General features: G+C 38.7%; 1 protein-coding gene across 2 annotated transcripts; it reads right to left on the reverse strand.

Annotated features, from left to right (window-relative positions):
• Window positions 1–1,974: 1,974 nt before the first annotated feature.
• Window positions 1,975–18,517, reverse strand: LOC135699423 (mucin-2). Of its 2 annotated transcripts, XM_065219687.1 has the most exons (3): window positions 17,981–18,517; window positions 4,072–4,371; window positions 1,975–3,285 (listed from the first exon to the last, which is right to left on the reverse strand). In XM_065219687.1, exons 1-3 carry the CDS (start codon window positions 18,189–18,191, stop codon window positions 1,976–1,978), a joined length of 1,821 nt encoding a protein of 606 aa, XP_065075759.1. In that variant the 5' UTR covers window positions 18,192–18,517; the 3' UTR covers window position 1,975. The 2 variants fall into 2 exon arrangements, with proteins under 2 accessions (XP_065075759.1, XP_065075758.1); XM_065219686.1 differs by having other exon boundaries at window positions 1,975–4,371.
• Between the last annotated feature and the right edge of the window lie 7,501 nt (window positions 18,518–26,018).

Consider the following 26,018-nt stretch of genomic DNA (forward strand, 5'->3'; position numbering starts at 1 on the left):
AGTAAGTAAGTAAGTAAGTAAGTAAGTAAGTAAGTAAGTAAGTAAGTAAGTAAGTAAGTAAGTAAGTAAGTAAGTAAGTAAGTAAGTAAGTAAGTAAGTAAGTAAGTAAGTAAGTAAGTAAGTAAGTAAGTAAGTAAGTAAGTAAGTAAGTAAGTAAGTAAGTAAGTAAGTAAGTAAGTAAGTAAGTAAGTAAGTAAGTAAGTAAGTAAGTAAGTAAGTAAGTAAGTAAGTAAGTAAGTAAGTAAGTAAGTAAGTAAGTAAGTAAGTAAGTAAGTAAGTAAGTAAGTAAGTAAGTAAGTAAGTAAGTAAGTAAGTAAGTAAGTAAGTAAGTAAGTAAGTAAGTAAGTAAGTAAGTAAGTAAGTAAGTAAGTAAGTAAGTAAGTAAGTAAGTAAGTAAGTAAGTAAGTAAGTAAGTAAGTAAGTAAGTAAGTAAGTAAGTAAGTAAGTAAGTAAGTAAGTAAGTAAGTAAGTAAGTAAGTAAGTAAGTAAGTAAGTAAGTAAGTAAGTAAGTAAGTAAGTAAGTAAGTAAGTAAGTAAGTAAGTAAGTAAGTAAGTAAGTAAGTAAGTAAGTAAGTAAGTAAGTAAGTAAGTAAGTAAGTAAGTAAGTAAGTAAGTAAGTAAGTAAGTAAGTAAGTAAGTAAGTAAGTAAGTAAGTAAGTAAGTAAGTAAGTAAGTAAGTAAGTAAGTAAGTAAGTAAGTAAGTAAGTAAGTAAGTAAGTAAGTAAGTAAGTAAGTAAGTAAGTAAGTAAGTAAGTAAGTAAGTAAGTAAGTAAGTAAGTAAGTAAGTAAGTAAGTAAGTAAGTACTCACCCCAGCAGGCCTGGGTTCAATCCCAGTCGGCGCCGCTGGGATGTTCTGAGGCATAACATCTCTGATTACGACTTCCTTCGGATGGGAAGTAAAGCCGTTGGTCCCCGGTTCATGAGTTGATGGGTCATTTCCATTATCATTTCGCTGCGACATTTCCACCAACTTAGACTTGACAATTATATATTACAGTCGAGCACAATTCTTATCTTTTAAATATCCAGTGAGGAAATTATTGAATTCCCTCAGTAATGATGAGATGCCCTGAAACTTTCAGATATTTTCAGGAAAAAGAAAATTCCCTGAGGATTCCCGGTTTTCCAGGTTTTTCTAGGTAGTACACCCTAATACCATAGAGGTAACTCTAAGACTAGAAGGTTTGGTCATCAATTTAAGTATTTATGAGATACAAATTGAATAAGTCTATAACATCACAAATTTATTTTGTGTGCCATCAGAACGACTATTTTTCTTCTCATGGGTCACAGTTTTACAACTACAGTCACTACTAAAAACACTATTTTTGACAGCATAGTAAGTCCAGATTAGACAGTGCACCAAAAACCGAATTTTCAATTCAATCAAACGTGATAACTACAATGTTATTAAGCCAATGAGCCAATGGTGCGTATCATTGGAGAACACTCAAATGCTACAGGTCTTCATCAATCGATGCCTTCGGAATGTGATTCGTTCTTAGCCTCACAACTGGATCTCGAATGCGGAGCTCCATTGTCGAGACCATCAGAAACGTCGGCCGCATACCATGGAGACTATGAAGGTGCAGAAACGAAATCAAGCTGAACAATGCATTTGGTCGTGATCGATTCTCTTCGTAGATTTTCTCTTTAGTTAATAACTTGAGCACATAACCGTTTTTTGTTGTGTTTGTTATATTAGATGCTAGATAGAAGCTACTTTTATCGGTCTGTGTGCTGAAAATACCTGGGAATGTCTTTACATGGCCAAATAGCCGCCCAGATGGAAATCTTCCACGTTGGCCCTTTGCTGAGAGTGAGTGAGTTCGAACCATTCAAAACGCAATGCACTTTACGGACTGTTCTTTATTTTCTATCATCCACATTTAATAAATACTCGCATTAAATAAATAAATACCTAAACTAAGAAATCCTATGTTACACTCAACCACCTAACTCCCCTACGACGGGCTAATTTTTACAGTTCTTCGCATACGTACAGTACCCCGTACTCCCACAGTACACCAGGTTGTTCGGGCAGGCCATTTTCGTTTTGATAAACTTCTTCGGATTGGCCTTGTAGCACACGTAGTAGTTGTGCTTCTCCGCCGGATCAGACATTTTTCCATTCTTCTTACACTTGGGTGCCTTCGGTGGTGCCTCCGTGGTCGTCGTTGTCGTCGGTGTGGTCGTAGATTTTCGCACAGATTTCCGGTTTGTCTTGGTTGATGTTCGCTTTTTGCTGTGCTTTCGCTTAGGTTTTGCTTGCAACCGCTTCGTCGATGAAGGGACCGTTGGCATGGTGATGGATGGCAGCGATGGCAGCATACTGCTGGACATGGTAGGCGCTGTGATGCGGATCATGCCGTCATTTTGGGGCTCTTCGGGATATTCAGTTGGTATCTTATTACGACTGAGAATCTTGTAGGCTTCCTTTGTGATCATGTCGACATATTTGTTCAGCTTGTCCTGGTTATTCGGCTTAGTCTTGTGTGCATTTTGAGTCAATCGAGAAAGAGTGATGGGTACAGGAGTTGTGGTAGTTGGTTTGACCGTTTTGCAGGATTTGTACGTGGCTGAGTCGCAAACGCGGGTTTCCGCGTTGAAGGCGGTGAACGAGGGACAAGTGAAGGATTGGAATGCTCCGTTATGGGGATTGCATACGTAGTACTTGGTGCATTCGGTCTTGTTCGGTTGCCGCGATCCGAGAGTACAGGTCAGGACGGAGATGCGGACTTCGTCTGGGTTTGCGTCCAATAGAGGAAGGATGCTGTCCTTATAGTCGTTGTAGTTCAAGGTATATCCTCCTACAGAAATAAGTTTCTTCGAGCCGGTATCTTCGAGGACCTCGTCGTTTTCCTCCGAGGATTGCTCATTAGGAGTTGAAGGTTCTTCTTTCTCCGGCAGTTCGGCCGATGCATCGTCCTCTTCATCGGAAATGGTATTCTCATTCGACTGCGAATTATCGTTATCGTAACTGGCAGTGTTCCGTAGGCGGTTCATAACTTGTGGGAGGCTGTAGTAGGGATTGGGATACTGATAGGTCTGCTGATTATTGGGATACTGGAAGTTCTGCTGGTTGCTGGGGTACTGGTAGTTCTGCTGGCTGTAGACTGGATAGGCCATGGGTGGCGGATATGGGTACATTGGCGGGGCATTCGGCACCTGCTGTGGCGGGAAACGGCTTCCATAACTGTCTACCATTGCCGTTTGGTAGTTGTAGTACTGCGAACCGTTCATGATCTGATTGCGCAAGTTGTCGTAAATCGTGGCTTGGTGACCTAGAGTGTAAGGGTTCGTTATAGTAATTCCAATCGGTTTCGGACTGAACTGTGAGCTATTATTGGAAAGCGATGGAAACAGGTGGTGGTACATGATCTTGCTCGGTTGTTCAGGGAGTCTGGTGAAATCTTGCGCAGCCGAGCTGACTGAAATTGGAATGAAAATCGGCTTCACGTACATCTCTTCCATCGAAGGTTTCTGGTTTGACATCATCTGTTTAGAAATCTCGATAATGCTCCGTATCACATCCTCGGACATGAAGGGAGCCTTTGTATTCGATTCTTCCGGAATTCTCTGTGGCACATTGAACAAGACCGACCCCTCCGGGCGACTAGTAAACACCGGTTGATCGGAGAAAGGTGACCTATTGCCAACTCCTCCGGTTGGATCTCCTTTGCGTTTGATTTGAGAAGCATATCGGTTCAATTTCTTCTGTTGGTTCAAAATTGCCGTTAGATGTTCAGGATGTATCTTGCCATTCGGAGGCAGTGGATGTTTCTTCTTCTTGTTGTGCGAAGGAGCTTCACTGCTCGTCTGTAGTGTATAATCCGCCAGGAATAGATTTAAATCATTTTTGGACAATTCCATATTCTCATCAGAAGTCATCATCGAGGAGGAATGCTTCTCTTCTGTATCTCCTTCGAAGTTCAAACCAATTGTCGGCCTAGCATCCTCAATCATACCATCTCCACTGAATTCCTCTGTTTCTTCCACCTCATACGGAGCCGGTGTGTGATAGATGGTTGTCCGATTGTTTCCATCGCCATCCAATACAATATAATAACCTTCATTGTCCCCACTGACGGTGGGAAGGTTCGTTATTTGCTGTTGACCGATGGTGGTAGCCGCTACCGAATCGGTCACTTCTTCAGTGTTACTGCCACCGACGCCGCCGTCGACGAAACCCTCTCCGCCATTCTCCGTTACGCTCACATCGCTCTCTATGGAACCAAGCGGCGTTGTCAGTCGAACTGGGTTAACCGTTGGCCCCGTGTAGATGGCCGCAGGCAAATTGTTGATCCCGTACACGTTCTCACCGCTCTCGTTGCCCACCTCAGCCGAAAGATTGCACTCCCATTCGTCACCTGGAACGACAGACGGAACAGAGAGAAAGAGAGCGTTTGGGAAGCGCTCGTAATGAGATCCGGCGAAACCAATTGGGTCCGTGTTCCAAAGGCAAAGGCAAAATTAGCACCTCAATGTTAGTTGGGGCGGAGGGTTGATTAGTGGGTTAGAATGATTATAAAATTGTGCTAAATTTGGCTTAATATTTTGCATGTTGATTCCCGCAGGAGGATGTAATTAATTTTATTGCTGCCATCGATGACCTATTTTATTCAGCGTGTGATAGGTTCAGTGATAGCTGACTGCTTTTAATGGCTCACCTGTGATAACTGAAAAGAAGAGCTCTGTTGTGATCATTATAAGTTTCTAGGTCATACATTCCACATCGTGAAATTGATTTGGACCTAATTACCTGTTAATATTTGGAAGTTTCTTTAACTGATAATTATTCGGAATTCTTTAATGCGATTGAGGAAAAAATCACCCTATATGGGATATGGTAGAGCACTATTTCGAATCGTCATATCGAACAGAAACATTAAATATACTATTGATTACGACGTGATCGAATCAATCACGTAGTTCTGCGTCTTGATTCCTTTCTTTAACGTAGGTCTCTGTTCCGCAATCTAGTGCCAATCACCGACGGACATCTATTGCCATCCATTTACGACAGTCGAATGTGCAGGGAGGCAGCTTCCACATATGCGTAGGATATCGCACCCATCAACCTATCTGGGTGAATCCAAATCAAATTTGGGAAGTTTTGAAGTAGCGTGTACTAACCTATACACAGGAGCCGGTACAAACTTCTGACCTAAAGTGGAAATACTTATGAAAAAATGTCGGAAGAAATTGCTGGGGGAACACTGGCTAAAGTTTCTGTAGAAATCGGAAGATACTTTAAGCCAGATGGACGTCAGAAGAAACTTCCAGGAGATGTCAAAATAGCCTCTCGAGCAGGAGAAAATAACTAATGAATACCTAATTCTGATCTGATACCAAAATTTGGTATTGACCAGCATGACATAAGAGGTAAAATACCAAAGAATAATACCAAAAAATTACATGCAAAATACTTTGGATACAATACCAAAACAATACCACTCAGGCAGGCCAGTCGCCAGCATTTGGTTTCGGGGGGAGCTAATTTTATGACATAAAAACTTCAATGATTTATAAAATGTGCGCCTAACTGAACATCGATTGATACACTGTTTTTTTTTTACCTTAACCAAAATCGTTCAAAATCATGAGTCGTCATTTTTTTTTTTTTTTTTTTTTTTGTTAATTCGTTTCAATTTTTGATCGGAATTTTTAATAAACCATTAGAATGTAAAATAATAATTTTTCAAACTCTTTAATACGCAGTTATGAAAAAAGTTAAACAAATGTATGAAATTCAAGGAAATATTTGTAGTTTTAATTGTTTTCTGTTGGTAATGATGATCAAGATTTGCATTCTGTTAAGAAAGACAAAAATTTGTTACATATTTTTTAAAACATAATTATTTTAAGATATTAATGGTGTTGAATCGTAAAATCACCGGCACCGGATCCTACTTCATTTAAATTTATGAAGGCGGTAAATAACAAACATCCCTCGATGCAGTGCAATGTGCAGCAATGTGATCCATACGAAACACGAACACCGAATATTGTTGCCTTCATCATTCTGTATGTTTTTAAGTTTTTGTTTTAGCATCACTGTATTTTTGTTTTGTTTTTGAATTGATCGTTATTCTGTGATATTTTGTATTGTTCCAGTAAGCTATATAAGTGCAAATATTTAATGCAATTAGATTAAGTTTGAATTTGACTTCCGATCAGGGTGCTGCCTGAAAGAGGTAATAAATAGTGAATGAGAAATGTATTCTTTTACTTCATTTGAATCAGTTGCCGATCTCCAAACTGCTGTCCAAAAATCTGAGCAACAAATTAAACACAACGTAGAGCCATATCCTGGACATTATACCTGGTTATTACAAAAGTAATCTTCTAGCTTTACTCTAAGCAGTTAATTGATATTATAGCCAAGCCCGAAAGTCGCTGGTTTCCCATTAGTTTTAATTCGTTTCAGTGTGGAGAAAGATCTTTCCACACTGGCTGTAGTGACCGGTAGTGTCAACAAAATCTTCAACAAAACATTAATTGTTGGAAAATACGTCGACTCACATTTATCAAGCAGCCCAAATGCCTCAAAATTCTTGTTAATATTTATGGATGTCCGGCACCAGAGCTCGTATTCAACCTTTACCTGCAACCAGCCAGTGATGCAAAATAACATGACACTCACGTGACACTCGTCTTCGCATCAACCGACTATCGCTGACAGATCGTTTTGTCACGCTCTGAGAGTTAGAGCTATGGCAAACAACAATCACCAGTAATGGTCGCTGCTCACAAGCAAAACGTTACACTCGCTGCTGATCATGAAAAGCACAACGAAAACAGTGAAGAATTCTGCAGTACGATGATGAGAAAAAGCGAAGCGACAGAAGAAAATGAAAACAATGCCTACGCATTCCAAGTTCGTTTCGGCAGGTGCGACTGTGTGAGTTACAAACAAACCAGGCAACATGAAACGGAAGCTGTTGGGCTCACTCACCGACACACTCAAATAAGCAAGCAAAGCAGCAACTCCTCCAAAACGAGCACAGATGAGTGTCGTGATTGTCGGGAATGACCAGATCGGTGATGGATCACAACAGAAGACGACATTCACCAGTTGCTTTTTACTTCTTTCGTTAACTTGATGGATGGTCAGCTTCGACGAGCACATTGATAGGAATGTACAAAGCGTTACTACCATCAACTGTTTGGCGATCGTGATTATGATAGGTCGCAACTCTGGCAACCACGCTGGTGAAATCACAGAGATAACAGTTAAGTTTGTCAAGTTGGGATGACTCTCCAATATCTGTAAAACCAGGCAAAAATATTTGGAACACCGGAAGGATGTCATCATTTTTTGTGAAACGTCCCATCATGTTTTGGATCAATGCATCGAGCCATGGAATGAAAACTGCTCTTCGATAGTATTCCTCTGGTGTTTCTACTGATTGATTTGCACGTATTGTTTGCTTGGATGCACGTGGATGTAGTCGTAACTGCACATTCGAAAACAGACATATGCAGCTTTGAGGTTGCATTAAAAATTTCAGCAAATTTTGCTTCAGCGTCAGCTCGTCTCTCCTTAAAAACCTGTATTATACTGTTCGCATGGTTAAGAGCCGATATAAGGTCCACATATTTAGATTGTAATCCTATTGAAAGTGGTTGTGTTGAAAGATCACATTGATGTAATAAATATATAAGATGTTTGTATCCTTTTATAAACAGAAAATGCATACTTTGCCTGAAGAATAAACTTCTAATATTTAAATAAGTTTTTAGACCGGTCCTGCTTTATACTGTGCCAATATGGTCTAGATCTTGCACTACCAGGAAAAAAGAACTTGAAAGGATTAAGAACAAAGTTCTCAAGATGATTTTGAAATTGCCTCCCTGGTTCAGTACTACCGAAGTACATAGAATTTTGAATGTTGAGACTTAAGAACAAATCTAGATAGAGCTGGAATTAGGGCGTAACAGCTTTTGTAAGCAATGAATTCTCTCGTCGATTTCTAGCAACTCAAGGCACCCCTACACAAATCAACTTATCCATCGGGTAGGGGAAGTCTTCCCCTATTCGATGGTAATGTTGATTTGCCAGGAAGAGCCATGTCTTTCGAAAAATCATCGAGAGAAGCCATTGTTTACAAAAGCTGTTATGCCCTAATTCCAGCTCTATCTAGAAATGTCCAACAAAATAATTAATCATTTTAGGGAAAAATCGTTGCAATCTTCAATTGCAACGATTAATTAGCTTTATACATAGATAAGATATAGTTTTAGTTTTTAGTTTTGATGTGAATTGTTATACTGACATGCAGGTTTAGAAGACCTGTTTAAATACTGAATTTCTAAGGCAGGAACAGTGTAAAATCACTTAGATTTATATCATAAAAATTACAGCAGATAAGTTACTAGGTGGCTTGAGCACCTGGGTTAAAACGAAAAGTAATTTATTTTGAATTTTGAACAATTAAAGAGTTAAAATCTAAATAGAAACAATGTGTGACTCTTTATTAAATCCAATGGTACATATGGAAAGGTAAATAAATTAAGAAGTCATTTGTTGTAGAAACATTCTATTTTGTATGAAATCCTGCTTGAAAAAGAGGGGTACAGTGCGGATTGTGTTTAGAAGGCTACAAATTGGGTCTACACCCTAGTTCCTACGGAAGTGAAACGAGGCTGATCTTTCATAAAAACTCGATGGTCCCATGATCTTTAACAGAATCGCTGCAAACATAAATTGTTCATGTACACTATATAGGTACAGCCCGAGTCTCATTGTAGAGGGGGCTATAGGCCTGAGCCTCGTCCATAAATTATTTTAATATAATATGAAAAATAAAAAAACCTTACCCAGGTAATGGATATCTATTACCTGTACAGTACAGGTAACAGATATCTATTGTCTTGGGTTAGATTTTTTTTTCACATGATTATAATAATTTGGGGGGGGGGGGGCTTCAGCCCCATAGCCCCCCCCCCATGGCTACGTGCCTGCACTCAGGTATTCTTTTGGTATCCAAATATCAATTTTTGGTATTAACAAAGTATTTTCCATGCACCTTTTTGGTATTATTCTTTGGTATTTTACCTCTTATGTCATGCTGGTCAATACCAAATTTTGTTATCAGATCAGAATTAGGTATTCATTAGTTATTTTCTCCTGCTCGGGCGGAGGAAACTTCCGAGGAAAAAAACAAACTTCAAGAGAAAGTTAGGAGGAATCTTGGCTGATTAATATTAAAATATGCAAACACCAAACATCTATTTGGTTTCGTATTCGTGCACCTTAAATACCAAAAACTGAAAATTGTAAGAAACTTCTAGAATCCTGGAAGCCTTTTCCTGAAACAGCTTTGGCAAGCAATTTTTTTTTCGTCTAACTCCTGGGTTGCCTTCCATCGGTAGCAGACAGATTTCTGTTGAACGACATGAGAGCAGACATTTTTAACATCCCGAGCAGGAAAAAATTACTTATTAATACCAAATTCGGTATGAAAATAGCATAACTGGAAACCTAAATATGGTATTAGTGAGGCTGACATAAGAGGTAAAATACCAAAAATAATACCTCAAAAATATTCTACGCATAACGAACTAATAAATAATATAGTTATTACAATAACAAACGAATAACAGACGCTTTTTCAGATGCCAGAATACCATAGTTTGTTATTTTGAAGGTTTTCTAGTACCAATTCAATAACTTTTTTAGGTGTTATTGTCTAAGAGCTGAAAGATCACATTTTGTTATTTTGGTATTCATTTGATATTTTACAAAATATTTCGATAACTGAATAATATCAAAACAAGGTTTTATACCACAAGCATACCAAAATCTGTTATCATACCACATTAAGATATTCATTTGTTATCGATTAGCTATCGGTTCCTGCTCGGGATAATACCATAGAGGTAACTCTAAGACCACTGGGTCCCGAAGAAAATCATTATTATTTTTGGCTCACTCAGTACCAGAACAACGGTCCCAAGCAGTCCCAAGCTATTTCACTCACCCCTGCAAGTTCTGCATGAATCCACACACCCCTGATGTTATCTGTCAAATTTACATAGCGAATCAAAACAAACATAGTGTAGTAATAGAATTTCAACTAGAATAGGGTACGTTAATCGTTTGCTTGGGACCAATAGGCTACTAAAGTGGTGAGCCAATTTAAAATCGTTAGTTTCGTATTGATTGTTGGTTTTAGTGCTGAACGAAACAGCCATTTTCGCCGTTTTGTACCTGAATAAGAGTCGTAAAAATGTGGAAAAAAATCGAGAAAAATCAAAGGGAATCCGAGAGGAAACCTCATAACGAACTTTTTCGAAGGATCAGGTAAGCTATAAGTCAAGGAAAATCAATATAAATACTTGTACTAATCATTATGTTGAGTTACATGTGTTTTGAGATATAGCGCGATGCATTTCGGCGCATGTCAGAATCTGTTCACTTCCCGGGGGTATCCGGTACATCTGAAAGGTGACATTGCACAGTGTTGCTTTTTGCCGTTTTCGTGCGCTTTTTAATAGCTTCTCAAACATTGATTTTAGGGGTATAGTTTGTTTAAAGATGTTTTTGCATATGTTCATTCGCTTATTTTGATACAGACGGTTTGGTGATTGATCTGCCTTAAAGTGAGATCAAAAAAATATGTTTTTATCTGATTCAGATAGAGACGTAACGACCTCCTTTAGCTCTGTCGGTAAAGGCACAGCTACAAAGCAAGACCATGCTGGAGGTGGCTGGGATCGATTCCTGGCCCGGTCTAGGAATTTCTCGGGTTGGAAAATTTCTCGACTTCCCTGGGCATAGAGTATGGTTGTACTTGCCTCACAATTATACCAATGCAAAAATGGTACAGGCATCGAAAGCTCTCAATTAATTACTGTGGAAGTGCTTCTAGAACACTAAGTTGAGAGCACGCAAAAAGCTAATATGACATACGCAATAAGCTTGAAAAGCGAGGAAGAAGAAAGAAGAAGTAAGTCTCTATCTGAATCAGATAAAAAAATATTTTTTTGATCTCACTTCTATATATATTAATCACCATATGCAAAAACATCTTTAAACAAACTATACCCCTAAAATCAATGTTTGAGAAGCTATTGTTGCTTGATATATCTTATTTTAAAACTGTATTTGTAAAATCAGTGAGCTTTAATTCGCGAGAAATCGTCAAATGAAGTGTTTGTTTACAAAAGCAATTACGCCCTAATCTCGAAGTTCTCCGGAAATGATTCCGTTGCACATAGTTTTTTTAGAATGAGAAAGCATAGTTTGCTATCTTTTTTTAATCTTCACCGATGGCAGACACGAAGGGACTGCTGCAAGCCGTTATGGAAGTTTCGGTTGCATTCGGGTGTAAAGCAAAAATCATTAAACTCAATCTCACCACAGTTTGGTGAGATTTGCAGTTGGTGAGTTTGGTTAGCTTGATATTTCGAGCGCTGAAATCACTATACTGTGCTCTCGTCCGCAGTCTTCTAGAGTATGCTGTTGTTGTGTGGGCACTAGACTGATGCAAAATTTGAAATTGTTACTCCACAGTGCTCAAACGGTTCCAAATTGTGCCCTGATTAGCCTCTCAAAATTTGAACTCATTTAATGAGAAACTGACTTGGCACAAACCATTTGAGTTTATATGGGAATTACTATGGAGAAACCATAATTTCGGTTCATATCTATCTCAAAATTCACCAGTTCACTCTACTTTAAAAAATAATAACTGCGCTTGTTGAAAATTTCCTCAGCTACAACTTTGTTGAAGAACACTTTTCGGTCAAATGTAAGGAACAAAAATTATTAAGGATTCAAGTCACTGATGTCTTATGATTATGCTCAATCAATTGTTCAGCAGGCATTGGTGTTTATGGCGCGTAGAATAGAGGACAAAAATCATGGCTACTATGTCACACTGCAGAATACAGTGTTGCCTTCAATACAGTTGCGTAATCTTGCCATAAGATTATCAATCTCTTAAACAATTAATAACTATTTAGTTTGACGTTTGGCTGAAAAACGATTCCCTGCAAAGTTGTAGCTGATAAAAATTCCCATAAGAATAGCAATTGAATTTGTTAACAGTACAATATGTAAAAAGGCTAGAAGACAATAAACAAAAAGTTTGGTTTTCCTATAGTAATTTCCATATAAACTTCAAATGGTTTGTGCCAAGTCAGTTTCTTATCAAATGAAATTAAACTTTCGGAGGCTAATCAGGGCCCAATTTAGAACCGTTTGAGCACTGTGGAGCGAAAATTTCAAATTTTGCATCAGTCTAGTGGGCACCCTTTCACGCTATTCAAGCTAACAGAATCGAAGCCATTCAGCGAAACTTCGTAAGATACGCTTTACGTGTTCTGCCCTGGAACGATTCGGTAAATTTGCCGCCTTACGAAGAACGGTGCAGGCTGATTGACCTGGACACGTTGGCAGCAAGAAGGAAACTACTTCAGCGACTCTTCGTGTTTGGATTGCTTAACGGTGACGTGGATTGCAACTCTCTTGTGATCCAAATCTACATCAATGCTCCTCAAAGAGTTCTACCAACAATCAATACGAAACTAACGATTTTAAATTGGCTCACCACTTTAGTAGCCTATTGGTCCCAAGCAAACGATTAACGTACCCTATTCTAGTTGAAATTCTATTACTACACTATGTTTGTTTTGATTCGCTATGAAAGTTTGACAGATAACATCAGGGGTGTGTGGATTCATGCAGAACATGCAGGGGTGAGTGAAACAGCTTGGGACTGCTTGGGACCGTTGTTCTGGTACTGAGTGAGCCAAAAATAATAATGATTTTCTTCGGGACCCAGTGGTCTTAGAGTTACCTCTATGGTTCTACGTAGTTACACGCTTATGTGGCAACCTACCCATCGGACCAACTATGGATTCAACGAACCGTGGACTTTGTGCTGTCGTGTTTGATGTATATGAATTTAACATTAGTAAGTCTACATACAGACATAGAATTCGACACCTACACACAAAGAACAAAAATTGTTGTAATAAAAATAATTCACTTTCAAATTGAAAATTCCTCAAACTTCATAGTTTCAACAACGAATATTTTCAAAACGAAAGCTATTTTTTTGGTTTGAAAGTTTTTCGTTCATTTATGAGTCGTAATTTTAAAAGTGCATTTTTTTAAAATGAAAATTGGTTTACTGTCAAAAATACCTCTAAACACCAACACTTTTGGCAGCACTGAAATTTTGCCGCTAAATTTTAAGATAAAACATGCAAAACAAAACAGAAGCAGCAGCAGTAGTGTCATATCAATCCACTTCCCAAACATAGATTCTGCCCGTCCCTAAAGTTGGCTTCCGGTTTTAGATTTCCGTGAATGGGTTTGAAATGTTGGATCAAATCAAATAGGCCCTACTCGACGATCCAGTAAGTGTTTTTTTTATATTTTTAAATAACCTTTATAAATGCTTACTACTTTCGCTGTTTACAGTAATACCTCAAAACGACCCAAAATGAACGTTTCTTGGTTCGCACCATCTGCTGGCCAAACTTGGCCTGGAACCGTTCATATTATCCCAAGATACCACGATCGAGTGCCGCACCGATTGAACTTTAGCAATCAATTACTGCCAAAATAAATGCGAAGCCCGAGGCCTTTGCCGGATTCGTTTCCAGATTTAACTGTTCCTCGGACTGTACAATGTGCATCATATTTACTGTAGGTGTAATCTATTTTCTCAATGATTTTGAATTATAGACCCTTCAACATGTTCACAGGTAACAAGGATTATCAATCTTCAAGGAAACCAGGGAGCTGGCCTGGAGACTACTGGCAGAGATAAAAGCAATGCTTACAGTGTGCCAAATGCATGATATCTAACGATCCAAAACCGTTGATACATACTGTCTGAGTTCATCAGTTCATCACGAGCCATGATTTGATATCATAATAAAAATAATATATATAAAATTGAATAATAAAAAAAAAACTCTACATGTCATACTGACAATGCTGGCATTTAAAATGAAAATATTTTAATTGTTCAATTCAAAGTGAAAAAGATCGTTTCAATTAGACCACACTTTCATGATAAAAATTAGTTTTGAATTTAAAATAATCCACTTTTTATTCCAACACTGCCATGCTTTTGTTTTGACAGAAGTACAATTCGTTTTGAAAGTTTGAACTTTTAAAAGTAGGGAGCGGTTAACTTTTGAATTGATAGTAGGCGAAATTTTATTTTAAATTCTAAAGACTTTCTACCAAAAAGAACCAACGCAAACTTTTAATTCTACCAATGGTTTTTTTAATTTTATTAACGATTATTTTTTGTGTGATAGCCTAGAAAATATCTGTACAACATTATGTTGAAGATTTAATTAAATAAATAAATAATCTCAACTTGAATTCGACCTCATTTGTCGTGTAATCGTAATTTCTCGAGTAACGTTTGAAATGGGCCTATGTCCAAAACGTAAACAATTCGGGTTTTGATACCATTCTTTAGCACCGCTTGATCGTGTAGGAAAGTTCCGCATAATCGAGAAAAATCATTAAAAATAACTTGATTTTCGAAACGGCTGATCAACGAAATTTTTCGATTCATTAATAGGCCCGGATGCTAAAACGGCCAAGCATTCATTTATTTCATTTCATTGATACGCCTAGTGACGTAGAAGGACCGATGATTGAACATTTTCAAACCAAAGCTAGGCCCTGCTGCTTGAGGCAGGGCTGATGATTTGTTTTGAATGTATTTGACGTTGCGAAAAGGCTTAACAAAGGGCGTACCATTTCTGATGACAAGCACAACGGCTTAACAAAAAAAGGCCTATCCATTGAAAGATCCACAAAAAGGCTTATTAATTTATGAAATTAAATTGTTATCGATTTTCATATATTTTTGAAACCTTTTCGTATATTTTGGATGTTGTATACTGAGATACAGTTACTATTGTTATTGTGAACAATATAAATGCCTAAAATACTTAAATTTTTTTGAATATGAATTGAATGATGGCGGAAAAATTTAAAATTCATTTTCTGTTTGTTTACGTTTTGAACAAGACTTTTACTGACATTTAAAATATCGCATTTATTTCAACTTTTGCTAAGTATATACAGCTCAATTACATACATTTCTTGAATTCACTGACATTTTTGAAATTCACAGGCATTTTTCGCAGACTTCTGAAAAAAGAAAATCTGGCAACTCTGAGTATCAACAACTCCACTACCCGTGTCTCCTCGAGATCGTTAAGTTGACGATGACAGGAGACAATACAGTGGTAGAGGCAACAATAGCTGCAGTTGCCAAACCTATCGACTAGATGGTTACGTCAGAGGACGACTTGAGTGTGAATCAATCGATACAACTGTTTCCGCACATCGAAGGTACGTGAGCAAATCGGCGATCATCTCTTTTGCCAGTGGTGGCGGGTGGAGATACCCGTCAACATCCCTCCCAAATGGGGGAGTTTTGTAAAGGAGACAATCAACCCGATTCGTGTCTTCATCAAAATTGACCTTTGCTCACTTTCTACTCTCTATATACAATTTTTACACCGCCATGCTCTAACAGAACTATCAACTCTATACTTTCATCTTCTCATCTATCGTATAAAATGACCACTTTAAGCTGATATTTGATGTTAAGCATCTCCAACTATGTATACCACAAATATGTTTTTTTTTGCAACCGTGCTCAGAAAAAGCGTTCCCAAAATACCTCTTCTAGTCCCATCTTCACTCGCTCTCTCTATTAAAAATCCACGACAGCTAAATACAGACATTTCATTAGCATTCGCACAGACAATTTGCAAAACTATCTGGCATCCCTGTTCGTATGCAGAAATGAATTCAATGACGTTTCAATGTGTTGTGACGGAGTTGAATCTCATATGCCGGAAATGGAGTCAAGAAGCGATGTTAGATTTCTAATCAATTTCTCATCAATTTGTTATTCTTTCTAAAATCTTCTGGTACGAATGGAAAGGTACATAAATTTAGAAGTCGTCTCTGATAGAAAAAAAAATCCATTATTTCTTCAAACCCAATCGTAAGAGAGAGGTAAAGTGCGAGTTGTGCTTATTATGACGGAAATTAGATCTTAGCCCTAACTGTTTTGCATCTTTTGTTTCGTGAAATTTGAGCAATTGAGTTCCAGTTTAAAAAAAAAGCAATTTGGTTTCAATTTTCATGACTAATTCACTCTTAGAAATAACTAATTTTACACGTGACGGAATCCATCTTTGACAGTGTTGGAAAAGTTCGCGATATTTCACGAAGTTCTCCAAGGGAAAAGTTCGCGAGTCATAGTGATTTTTTGCGAACTTTTCCATCACTGATCTTTGACATAAAAAATGAGACGTAAACAAACATGTCGTGTAAAACTAAGTGCTCCGAGACTGAAAAGTTCGTTACTCGACGAAAATTACGTTTGATTGAGTTGAATTGCGCGTCTGTTATGACTCAATTTTATGTCAAAATTGACGCTCGTATATGTCAGTCTCAGGCACCTAAATTTACATGATTTTTTTCTAATAGCGAATTTGTTTATTATTCAGTTCCAACCTGGATCGGGTATCAAGATCGGGTCTGCTTGTTTTCTTGCAAACGTCAGTTTGATCGTTTGTTTTTAAAACCTAGCTCAGGTTGAGGTTTGCACTGACAAAAAGTTCGGTTTCGCACTGGGTTGGAACTGGTTCCAACCCCGATAATAAACAAATTCGCTATAAGTGTGTAGTGCTCCTGATTGAAATTATCGGGTTGGTATCGATGTCGACCTTCAGATAAACCTGCTTGTTCTGGAGCAATAAACTATTGAAAATGAGCAATAGACTAGTGGAAAGTAGCAATTGAAAATTAAAAGTTGCAATACAAAATAGTTAGCTCGTAATTTCGCATTATACTATCGGAGTTTTCCCTTCTTTTAATGAGCGTTTATTAGGCTGCCGATTATAGATTATATATCTATTATTTTTTAATAAATCCGAACTAAGAACCACATCACGAGGTATTTATGTACCAATTGTCACCTTAATATTATATTCACTTAATCCTGCCCAAACAGGATCAACGCTTGTTAGTGTTACCGCAATCCTTCGCTTTACAAACGGAATCACATTCATGCATCCAACCCAACTCTTTTATGCAATAACTTCTCCAAGCTGCTGCCTCCTCTTCAAACTGTCTCCAACGGTCTCGTGCATGCTGTGGTACCCATTATCGGTAGCCAATGAACATGCAACCTCGGAAGATTGCGCATTTATCACGAGCTAACCTGCCTTTCAATGCTGCGCTCTGTTACAGAACTCCAGCTGAGTCGGGTGACGGGCGGCATCATTTTGCATATCACCATCGTCGCAAGACGTATCATTTTTCTCAGCTGAAAAACCATTTTCACAATTGTGTAGTTCCGTTTCTTCATTGGCACCGCCGCCGACACAACCCGCTCAGAGTCCATTTGAGTTCATCAACGCAATTCACTTGGCGCGCGCTTTTTGTTGTTGCACCTCTATTCAGGTCTCTCACTTCAGCAGTAGCGCGCGGGTTTTTTTTTTAATGGATCCAAATAGCAGCACATTTCATGCATTATCAGATCGAGACTTTTGTTATGTGTGCAACCACCCCCAACCACCTATCCATCACCGTCAGTTATTATGGCACTATTTTTTCCCGATTAGAGTCGACCTCTGCCGATCGCCTTTTTAGTTCCTGCAGTGTCTTTTCTTCTCTCATAGTTGCATAAAAATTGTGTGAAAATAATAACGTTGCACTTTGGTTTCACTTTCAGTTTATGCCACCGCGACCGACCTACCGACACCGACTTCAATCAAGCGAACGGTTTTATAGTTAGGACCCGATCCAGATGTTAGTTTGTTGAAATGAGCTGAACTTGGCAGGTGAAGCTAGAAGGGGACAGATGGACCAGGCAACCAGAATGCGAGTGAGTATGGGATGTAGGGAAGCGGAAAAGGGATCACCAAAAGCCACCTAAGGACAGAAATAGAGCTTAGAGCTTAACTCACCAGGCAAAACACAGGTCTTAAGCTGTGGTTCATAGATTAGGCCCTTATCGCACTTCGTCGGAATCCAGACGTGCGTTTTCGACGGCAGCAGCACGCATCGGAAGTACTGATCGCAGCGGGTTGCATGAGGTCGTGTTTGATCTGGACATTGTTCGCCCAAGGCAGTGACCACCGCCGCCGTGAAGCTGCAAACCAGTAGTAGCACCTTCATGTTTTTGTTCTGTATCAATTCTTAAACTTCTTCCACCGTATGTTCTAGTCAATCAGTTTTCGCTTTCTTCTATACCAACATCCAACACAACAATGTTTGATTAGCTTCACTTTCCACTCATAGCACTTTGCTCCGTAATCCCATTCCGAGTTTCTGGAATCAGAACACGAAAATCAACCAGTCACGTTGTGCCAATATTGTGCTCCAATCTCCGCTGCTTTCGTTTCGTTGATTCACACTCACTGCCACCGGAAGAAAGGCGTTAAATAAGTTTTCTTTTCCAAGCGATAATCCGTTACCGGAATCGCCGAAAGGAGGAATGCGCGCCCGCACCCTCTCGCACGCAGAATCCACAGAATGCGTGCGTTTGATTTTTTTTTGGATCACTCCAAAATCCGAAAATCGTGCACGGTTATTCTCCAGATCCAACCGAACTTTGCTTTTGGGAACGCTCGATGATGAATGAACCGTGTGATGGATGATGCGCGGCTTCCAGTCAGGTTGAACTGATTCGCGCCGAGTTTGAAATGGAAATGAGCGAAGGTTTCCGAAAAAAGCCTCACCCAGCCTCCACGCTGCCTTGGTCGGTAGGTGGTGGTAGATGTCGAGCAAATCGGAAGCCTAGAGCTGGTGGAAGAAATTGTTTGCTTTTCTTTTTAGCATCGATTCACAATGGGGAGGTGAGTCCGCACAGAAGCCGACCTCGACCGAGATGTGTTTTTGATCGGCGCGGCGATCGATGAATTATAAGGGGGATGCTGCGGCGTATAGGGGTGATCAAGATCTGGATCGGTCAGGTCAATATCGGTGCTAGTTAAAGCATCATCCAATTCCTCAGCAGGGGTGCAGTCGCATTTTTCTGTTTCACCGCGGTTAGCCTAGTGGCCGCGTATGAAGTAGTGATGTGGTTGTGGGTGGTCGCGGGTAGTCATTGAATACCAAGCACTAATACCAATAACAAAAAGTTAAGGGTTGTGCAGGACCACATTTTTGACGTAGATTTTTGCTGCTCCATTCAATAATATAAAATATTTATTATTACTAACAAAAAAATCAATAGCGGCGCCGGTGGTCCGTGATTGCTTCTTACCCAAAAAAATAGTTAGTCAGTTATCTTTATTAAGGAGACTTTCAGCCGGAGACGAACCAGCCTCCGTACCCCAAAAGACCTGGGTTCAATACCAGTCGGCGCCGCCGGGATTTTCTGAGACATAACATCTTTGATCATGCCTTCCTTCGGAAGGGAAGTAAACCCGTTGGTCCCCGGTCCATGAGTTGATAGGTCGATAGGTAGGGTCCAGGTGTGGGAGCTACCTCCTTGGCGTCGGTAGCATTGGTGCTCAGCACGGAAAACAAGATCGACGGAAAACAAATCAAGGGAAAAAAATAAATAAATAAAATGGTTCGGATATATACTCCAAAATGAATAATTCATTATTTTTTTTTAAATCAGGCGGTTGTTGAATAAATCCTAAAATTAGGATTTAATTTTTGAAATTTGAAAATCGGTTCCATTATTATTCATAATTATGTTCCAAACATGTTCACTAGACTGATGCAAAATTTTAAATTTTCGCTTCACAGTGCTCAAACGGTTCCAAATTGGACCTTGATTAGCCTACCAAAATTTAAACTCATTTAGTGAGAAACAAACCATTTGAAATTTATATAGGAATTACTATGGAGAAACCAAAATTTCGGTTCATATCGATCCTAAAATTTACCAGTTCACTCTACTTTAGAAATTTTTAGTTAAGCTTGTTAAAAATTTTCTCAGCTACAACTTTGTTGAAGATCACTTTTTGATCAAATGTAAGGAACAAAAATTATTAATGATTCAAGTCACTGATGTCTTATGATAATGCTGCTGTCAACTGTTCAGCAGGCAACATTGGTGTTTATGGCGCGTAGAATAGAGGACAAAAATCAGGTGGTCACTCGGCAGAATACAGTGTTGCCCACAATACAGTTGCTTAAACTTGCCATAATATTATCAATCTGTTAAACAATTAATAACTATTTAATTTGACGTTTGGCTGAAAACCGATTTTCTGCAAAGTTGTAGCTGACAAAAATTCCCATATGAATAGCAATAGAATTTGTTAATAGTACAATATGTAAAAAGGCTAGAAGACAATGAACAAATAGTTTGGTTTTCCCATAGTAATTTCCACATAAACATCAAATGGTTTGTGCCAAGTCAGTTTCTTATCAAGTGAGTTTAAACTTTCGGAGGCTAATCAGGACCCGATTTGAAACCGTTTGAATACTGTGGAGCGAAAATTTCAAATTTTGCATCAGTCTAATGTTCACTCAACTTTCGGAAACTTACTAATCTAGATAGAGCTGGAATTAGGGCCTAACAGCTTTTGTAAACAATAACTTCTATCGACGATTTCTAGAAATTCAAGACTCCCCAACGCAAACCAACATCCTCATCAGGTAGGGAAAGACTTCCCCTATCCGATGGTTATGTTGGTTTGCGTGGGCGTGCCTTGAGTTCCTAGAAATCATCGATAGAAGTCATTGTTTACAAAAGCTGTTACGCCCTAATTCCAGCTCTACACACTTAGAATTTTTTACAGAAATCTGTAAAATTTTACCGAAATCTCAACAGCTGAACGTTCGGTAAACAGTTTCGCAGATTTCCTGTAATTCTTCACAAATATCTGTGAATTTTTCACAGATATCTGTAAATAATTACAGGAAAACTGTAAAATGGTTTACCGAACGTTCAGCTGTTGAGATTTCGGTAAAATTTTACAGAAATCTGTAAAATAATCTTAGTGTGTATCTAGTAATGTTAGTCATGACAAAACAACTTTAGAAATAAAAGCGCACCTGACATCATCAATCAAGTGGATTTCAACTAAAACTTATTTAACATAACGTAAATTCAGTTTATCTTTACCTGTGCTCAATTAAAAATCTATAAAATAGCAAACATTGTAATTGAATAAATGGAATGTCAATTTGATTGTTTCATTGAAGCCTATTACATACCAAATAGAATGGATTAAACCCCATATATACAACATATAGTTCTAGTTCATAACTTTCATTCTTTAAAAAAAATATTTGAGCTTTGTGTACCGTGAAGGCACCATATTTGACGCGGTTCCTAACATGATGCACTCGATCATCGGCATCATCAGCTATGTCGATGTGCCGTTCGTTGAGAAAGTCAACAAACTCGATGTTTTTGCTCTTCAAGGGGCAAGCATTCCAATTTACGATCTTGATGCCTTCACGGTCCATACTTAGTGACAAGGGATAGGGCAGCGTGTAGATGTTCAGATCGAGTGTTGCAGGTGCGCATGATGATGATGACCTCGGTCACGATCGTCACAAGTTCCTCCGAGGTGAACGGAGAATCGTCGACAGATTCACCTGAGACAGCACCAGCGTATGATAAACCAGGGAAACGGTAGATGAACCTGGAATTGGCTGGGCCGCAGCAGCAGCGAGACGAAGCTGAACTGTCCGACTGTTGGGAACCATTTGGAGGATTGGCTTGTTGGTTGTTGAGCGGAAGTGGGGCTAGGTTCGGAACATGTCGACGGGACTGGAGTGCTGGGTACTGGACTTCCGTGAATACAGGAGCCGAACGATGATTACGGAGGTGACCAAGCTGGTTGTTGGTTGTGGCCTTCCGACGGATATTGATGAACTCCACTTGCTTGGGACATCCGCGATTGGAGGCTTGGTGGTTTCCACCGCAGTTGACACAAGTTGGCTCGATGTCATCGACTTGCTCACAGGACGCAGTTGAGTGAGTTCCAGCACACTTGCCGCAGCTTGTCTTCATGTGGCAGTTTTTGGTGCCATGTCCATATGAGAGGCAGTTCATACACTGCGTTACATCACGATCTTGGGATTTGTAATGCTCCCAACTGATGATGACCTGAAACAGGTCCCGGATTTTGGATCTCAGAGCCGCAAGACTGGTGGATCCCTTCGTGAAATGCACCAGGAACAACTGATCACGGAAGCTGATGTTGTGGTTGGGACGCCGGTTCATCGGGTACACTGCCTCAGGCTTGAGCCGAAACCGCTCCAGCTCGGATTTCACCGCAGTCGCCTCGAACGACGGTAATCCACGCAAAACCACCTTCAGTGGCTTGCTCAATGGCAAATCATGCGTGAAAAAGTCCACGTTGTTGTCCTTCAGGAAACATCCTATTTGTGTGTACTCCTCCAGGCTGGAGCACATGATTTTGGTACCGATGCTGCAAAGCTTGAAGCAAGGCAGCAGCTTGTGTTTTGCCAGTTCGGCACCCAGCTTGGCAACATCCTTCACCGGCGTGAAAAGCGGGGGAATCCGCTCTCTTCTTGCAATGGGAACGGCGTCACCATCGCCATTTTCTTCCGGGAGTACTGCATACTGGTTGGCTTGCAGTACTCTTTTTCTGGCGTCATCCTGCGACGCGCTGGGCTTGATTAGCACCTTCTTTAAAGGGTCCGCTGCTGACTCATTGGCACGTTTACGCACCATTTGTTTCGTGTTTGCAAGTTCAAGTTAACTTGCCAGAACGCGAGAAGGTGGCGACACTTCCACGGCGCGACGCGACAGCACAAAACGAAACAAAATCGATGTCGAGCAAAGAATGAGTGACATGACAGCAGCGCTGTTTTATATCTTTTCAGATTCAAGCAGAACGATGTACAACCAAATGGTACTCGATTATGACGACTGGGTTATGGAAAATCGTTTATTTCATAAAAACAATGATAAAGATATCATGTGTACATTTTTCAAATGTTTTTTTTTTGTTCAAAATTGAAAAAAAATCTTTATTTAAGTTGATTTGTAATGTAATATCCTATAGATTGGCGTATTTGGATTTTATTTTCATCTATAAATGACAAAGTTACAAGCGTTCAAAACCTAACACTATTTCACAACACATATTTTTTGATTTGCACCCCAGTATAGTCAACAAAGACGTAGTTCAACGTCAAAAAAATACGAAAACCCTTTAGATGTCCCGATAATTTCAGGGAAGTGTAGAGACCTTCAGAAACACTATGAAAATTCAGACATAATGCGGGATCTTCACAGGGGTTCAGAAAACTTCAGGTTTAAAAGTGTTTAGAAGAGTTGACTTATTTCAGAGCAGATCGAAGATATTGTAGAATTGTGAGCTTCAGAGAAACTTCTCTGATCTGGAAAGATCAGAAAACCAAAGGGCAGTTCAAACAATTTTAAGGAAGTTGCAGGAAGCATACTACAGAAGTTTGGAGAAATTCAAGGAAAGCTCTGAGAGAATTTCAATAACGCAAGCGAAGTTATATTAACATCAGGAAAATGTGAGAGTATTTTAAGAATTTGATATGGCTATCATGGGAACTTCATGAACATAAAAAAAATGTCGAAAAATTAACTGAGTTGATAAGAGAACTACTATCATGTAGTTCTATTAATTCAAGAAAAAAAAATGCGATATCTTCAAGAAATCCCAGAGATTTCATAGAAATTTTGGAAGCTTTTAGATAGTTTCATGTATGTCAGCATAGTCCAGAGTACAACGAGGATGATCATAGAACTTCAGAACAATCCCATTGAATTCAGAAAATTTGTAGAGAATTACAAAAAGTTTCGTGGAATTATGGGATATTCCTAGCATTCCATAAATGATCCGAAAACATTCTGATAAGATCTCAAAAAAAAATAGGGTATGATTGTTAATTATTTTAGAAGATTATAAAAATGCAACCACTTCGGGCTTTCATTAAGTTATCAATCAAAATTTGAACATTTATTTTTTTTTTTAATTTTTAGCCCAAAATATTATGAAGTAATGAAATTGGGTTGTTAGCGGAATGCTTAAATAAAGGTTTTTGATGAGTCTTTAGGGGGAATGACACTGGTGAAGACTGCACATTGTAGTCGAAATACGTATCTGTCATGGATACCAAAATTAATTAAGTGGAATTAATTTTTTTTTTGCTGTTGGCATCCCTGCAACCATGCAAATGCAATCGATGTTTTTGTCGATTGCCGGGCAGCATTGTCAGCACTGAAACATCGGAGAAAAGAAATAGTTAGCGTTTCAGGTTCTTAATTAGAATATCTAAAATCTATCAAGGGGTTTTTTTTTTTCGAAATTTACAAAATATTTTAGATAATTCATTTTTGCAAAACAGACAGAAGAATCAGCCAAATTGATCAAATAGTCTCCGAGATCCCTGTCTCGAAAGGTCAAAAAATGTGGTTTTGAGAGAAACGCGTTTGAAGTTGAGTTATATTTAACTGCATTTAACGCAATAACATAATGAAAGTCTTGGCTATTGGAAAAGTTATAAATCAATGTCGATTATTCAAGGGCAGTTCCATGATATGATCTTCAGGCAAATCTTTAATTTTTTACGAGTCAGAAGAGGGTCATTTAAGACCAAGTAACTAGCGCATACTCCAGAACGTGAGTATTTAGAACATGCTGACAACTTTGTTGAAAATCTTAGATCTGTATTAATTATTTCGTTTTGATTCCAGAAATATTGAGAGATCTTAAAAAAAGTTTCAGAAAGTTCAGGGAAGTAAAGTACGCGAAATTTTCAGGGAAATTTCCGAGGGGGGCGACACATCTAAAGTCTAGATGCTCAACAAATCTCACACTAGCGAATCAATCTTCGAAAAATCTTCTTTCATTTCTCGCATCTACTTGCATCGCGCATCATCTTTTTGCAGGAAATCTTCAGAATCGTCATCAATCTTCTTTCTATCTACTCAGCGTACGCGCAGCTAGCCACAGCAAAACATAATCTTTTCTGCATCGTAGATAGAGTCATCCCCCTCGGAAATTTCAGAGATGTTAAGCATTTTTTTGAGCTCATCTCATAAGTTCAGTGAACTTCACGGAAGATTTGAAATTTTAGGTCAGTTTAATTACATTTATGGCAGTACAATAAGCTTCACGAAAACTGAAAAAAATGTTAGATAGTTTTCTAGATTTTTTGGAAGGATCAGAGAACCTCAGGGCAGTTCCATAAACTTTTGAAAAAGAATAAAAAAAAGGCTCGAGAACTTCAGCGAATTGTTAAAACATCACGAGCTTCCAGATGTCGAATCGATTTGCGGTCTTGGACAAAGTTGTTCTGCATAGTTTTTACAATCATAGTTCCAGATTTGGTAAGAACTGGGCATTTTTTTTTTAAATTTTCAAGAAGCAAATTAATAGTTGCATTCCGTTTCAAACACATTTTCTCATACAAAATTGAAAATACTCCCGCGAATCCAGATCATAACAAAATTTGTTCAAATTTGGCATAGTTGTTGTGGACCTCAATACAGATAGAAAGAGCAGTTGGGAGCAGGGGGTTGTTGAGTTGACCCATCCTAATGTACACTCTGGTCTTTCTTTTTACACGGGAATATGTACTGTGTAAAAAACCCGTATTCAAAATACCTACTCAGATTGAGTGCTTTAACATGCTTAAATAATAATAAATGTTTGGATACTGCCATACGTAATTTCAGCAAACTAAATCATGTGGAAACTACTCTACCGAAATACACTGGAACTTCCAATGGCAGCATCTAAAATATCCACCAAAACTGGGTGGAGATACGTAAAAATTCACATCAACTTTCATTGGTTTCATCAAAAATCTTCACCGAAATCGTATGGAGCTACAAATCTAGATAAACATTTCAAAACGTCCTATCTGCTTTGATCGATTCCAAGGGATAAGCCAACTGTACTCAGAGCTAATATTTTTGCAGCGAGTAAATTTGAGTAGCTCATGATTACTCAAAGTTGATCAAAGTGGTCGGACATTCATCAACAAATAAGAATTAAAAACTGTTCTAATAAACATCAACTG

The sequence above is a fragment of the Ochlerotatus camptorhynchus genome, unplaced genomic scaffold (genome assembly GCF_037179485.1).
Source record: "Ochlerotatus camptorhynchus isolate MF236.1 unplaced genomic scaffold, CSIRO-AGI_Acam_v1.1 ptg000108l, whole genome shotgun sequence".
NCBI lineage: Eukaryota > Metazoa > Arthropoda > Insecta > Diptera > Culicidae > Ochlerotatus > Ochlerotatus camptorhynchus.

What these genes read in the sequence shown, in the direction of transcription:
- LOC135699423 (XM_065219686.1), bottom strand. Translation starts at nt 18,191, where the DNA reads ATGAAGGTGCTACTACTGGTTTGCAGCTTCACGGCGGCGGTGGTCACT. An exon ending in TAAGACCTGTGTTTTGCCTG is followed by an intron (nt 4,372 to 17,980) that starts GTGAGTTAAGCT and finishes CTGTCGTTCCAG; the next exon opens with GTGACGAATGGGAGTGCAAT.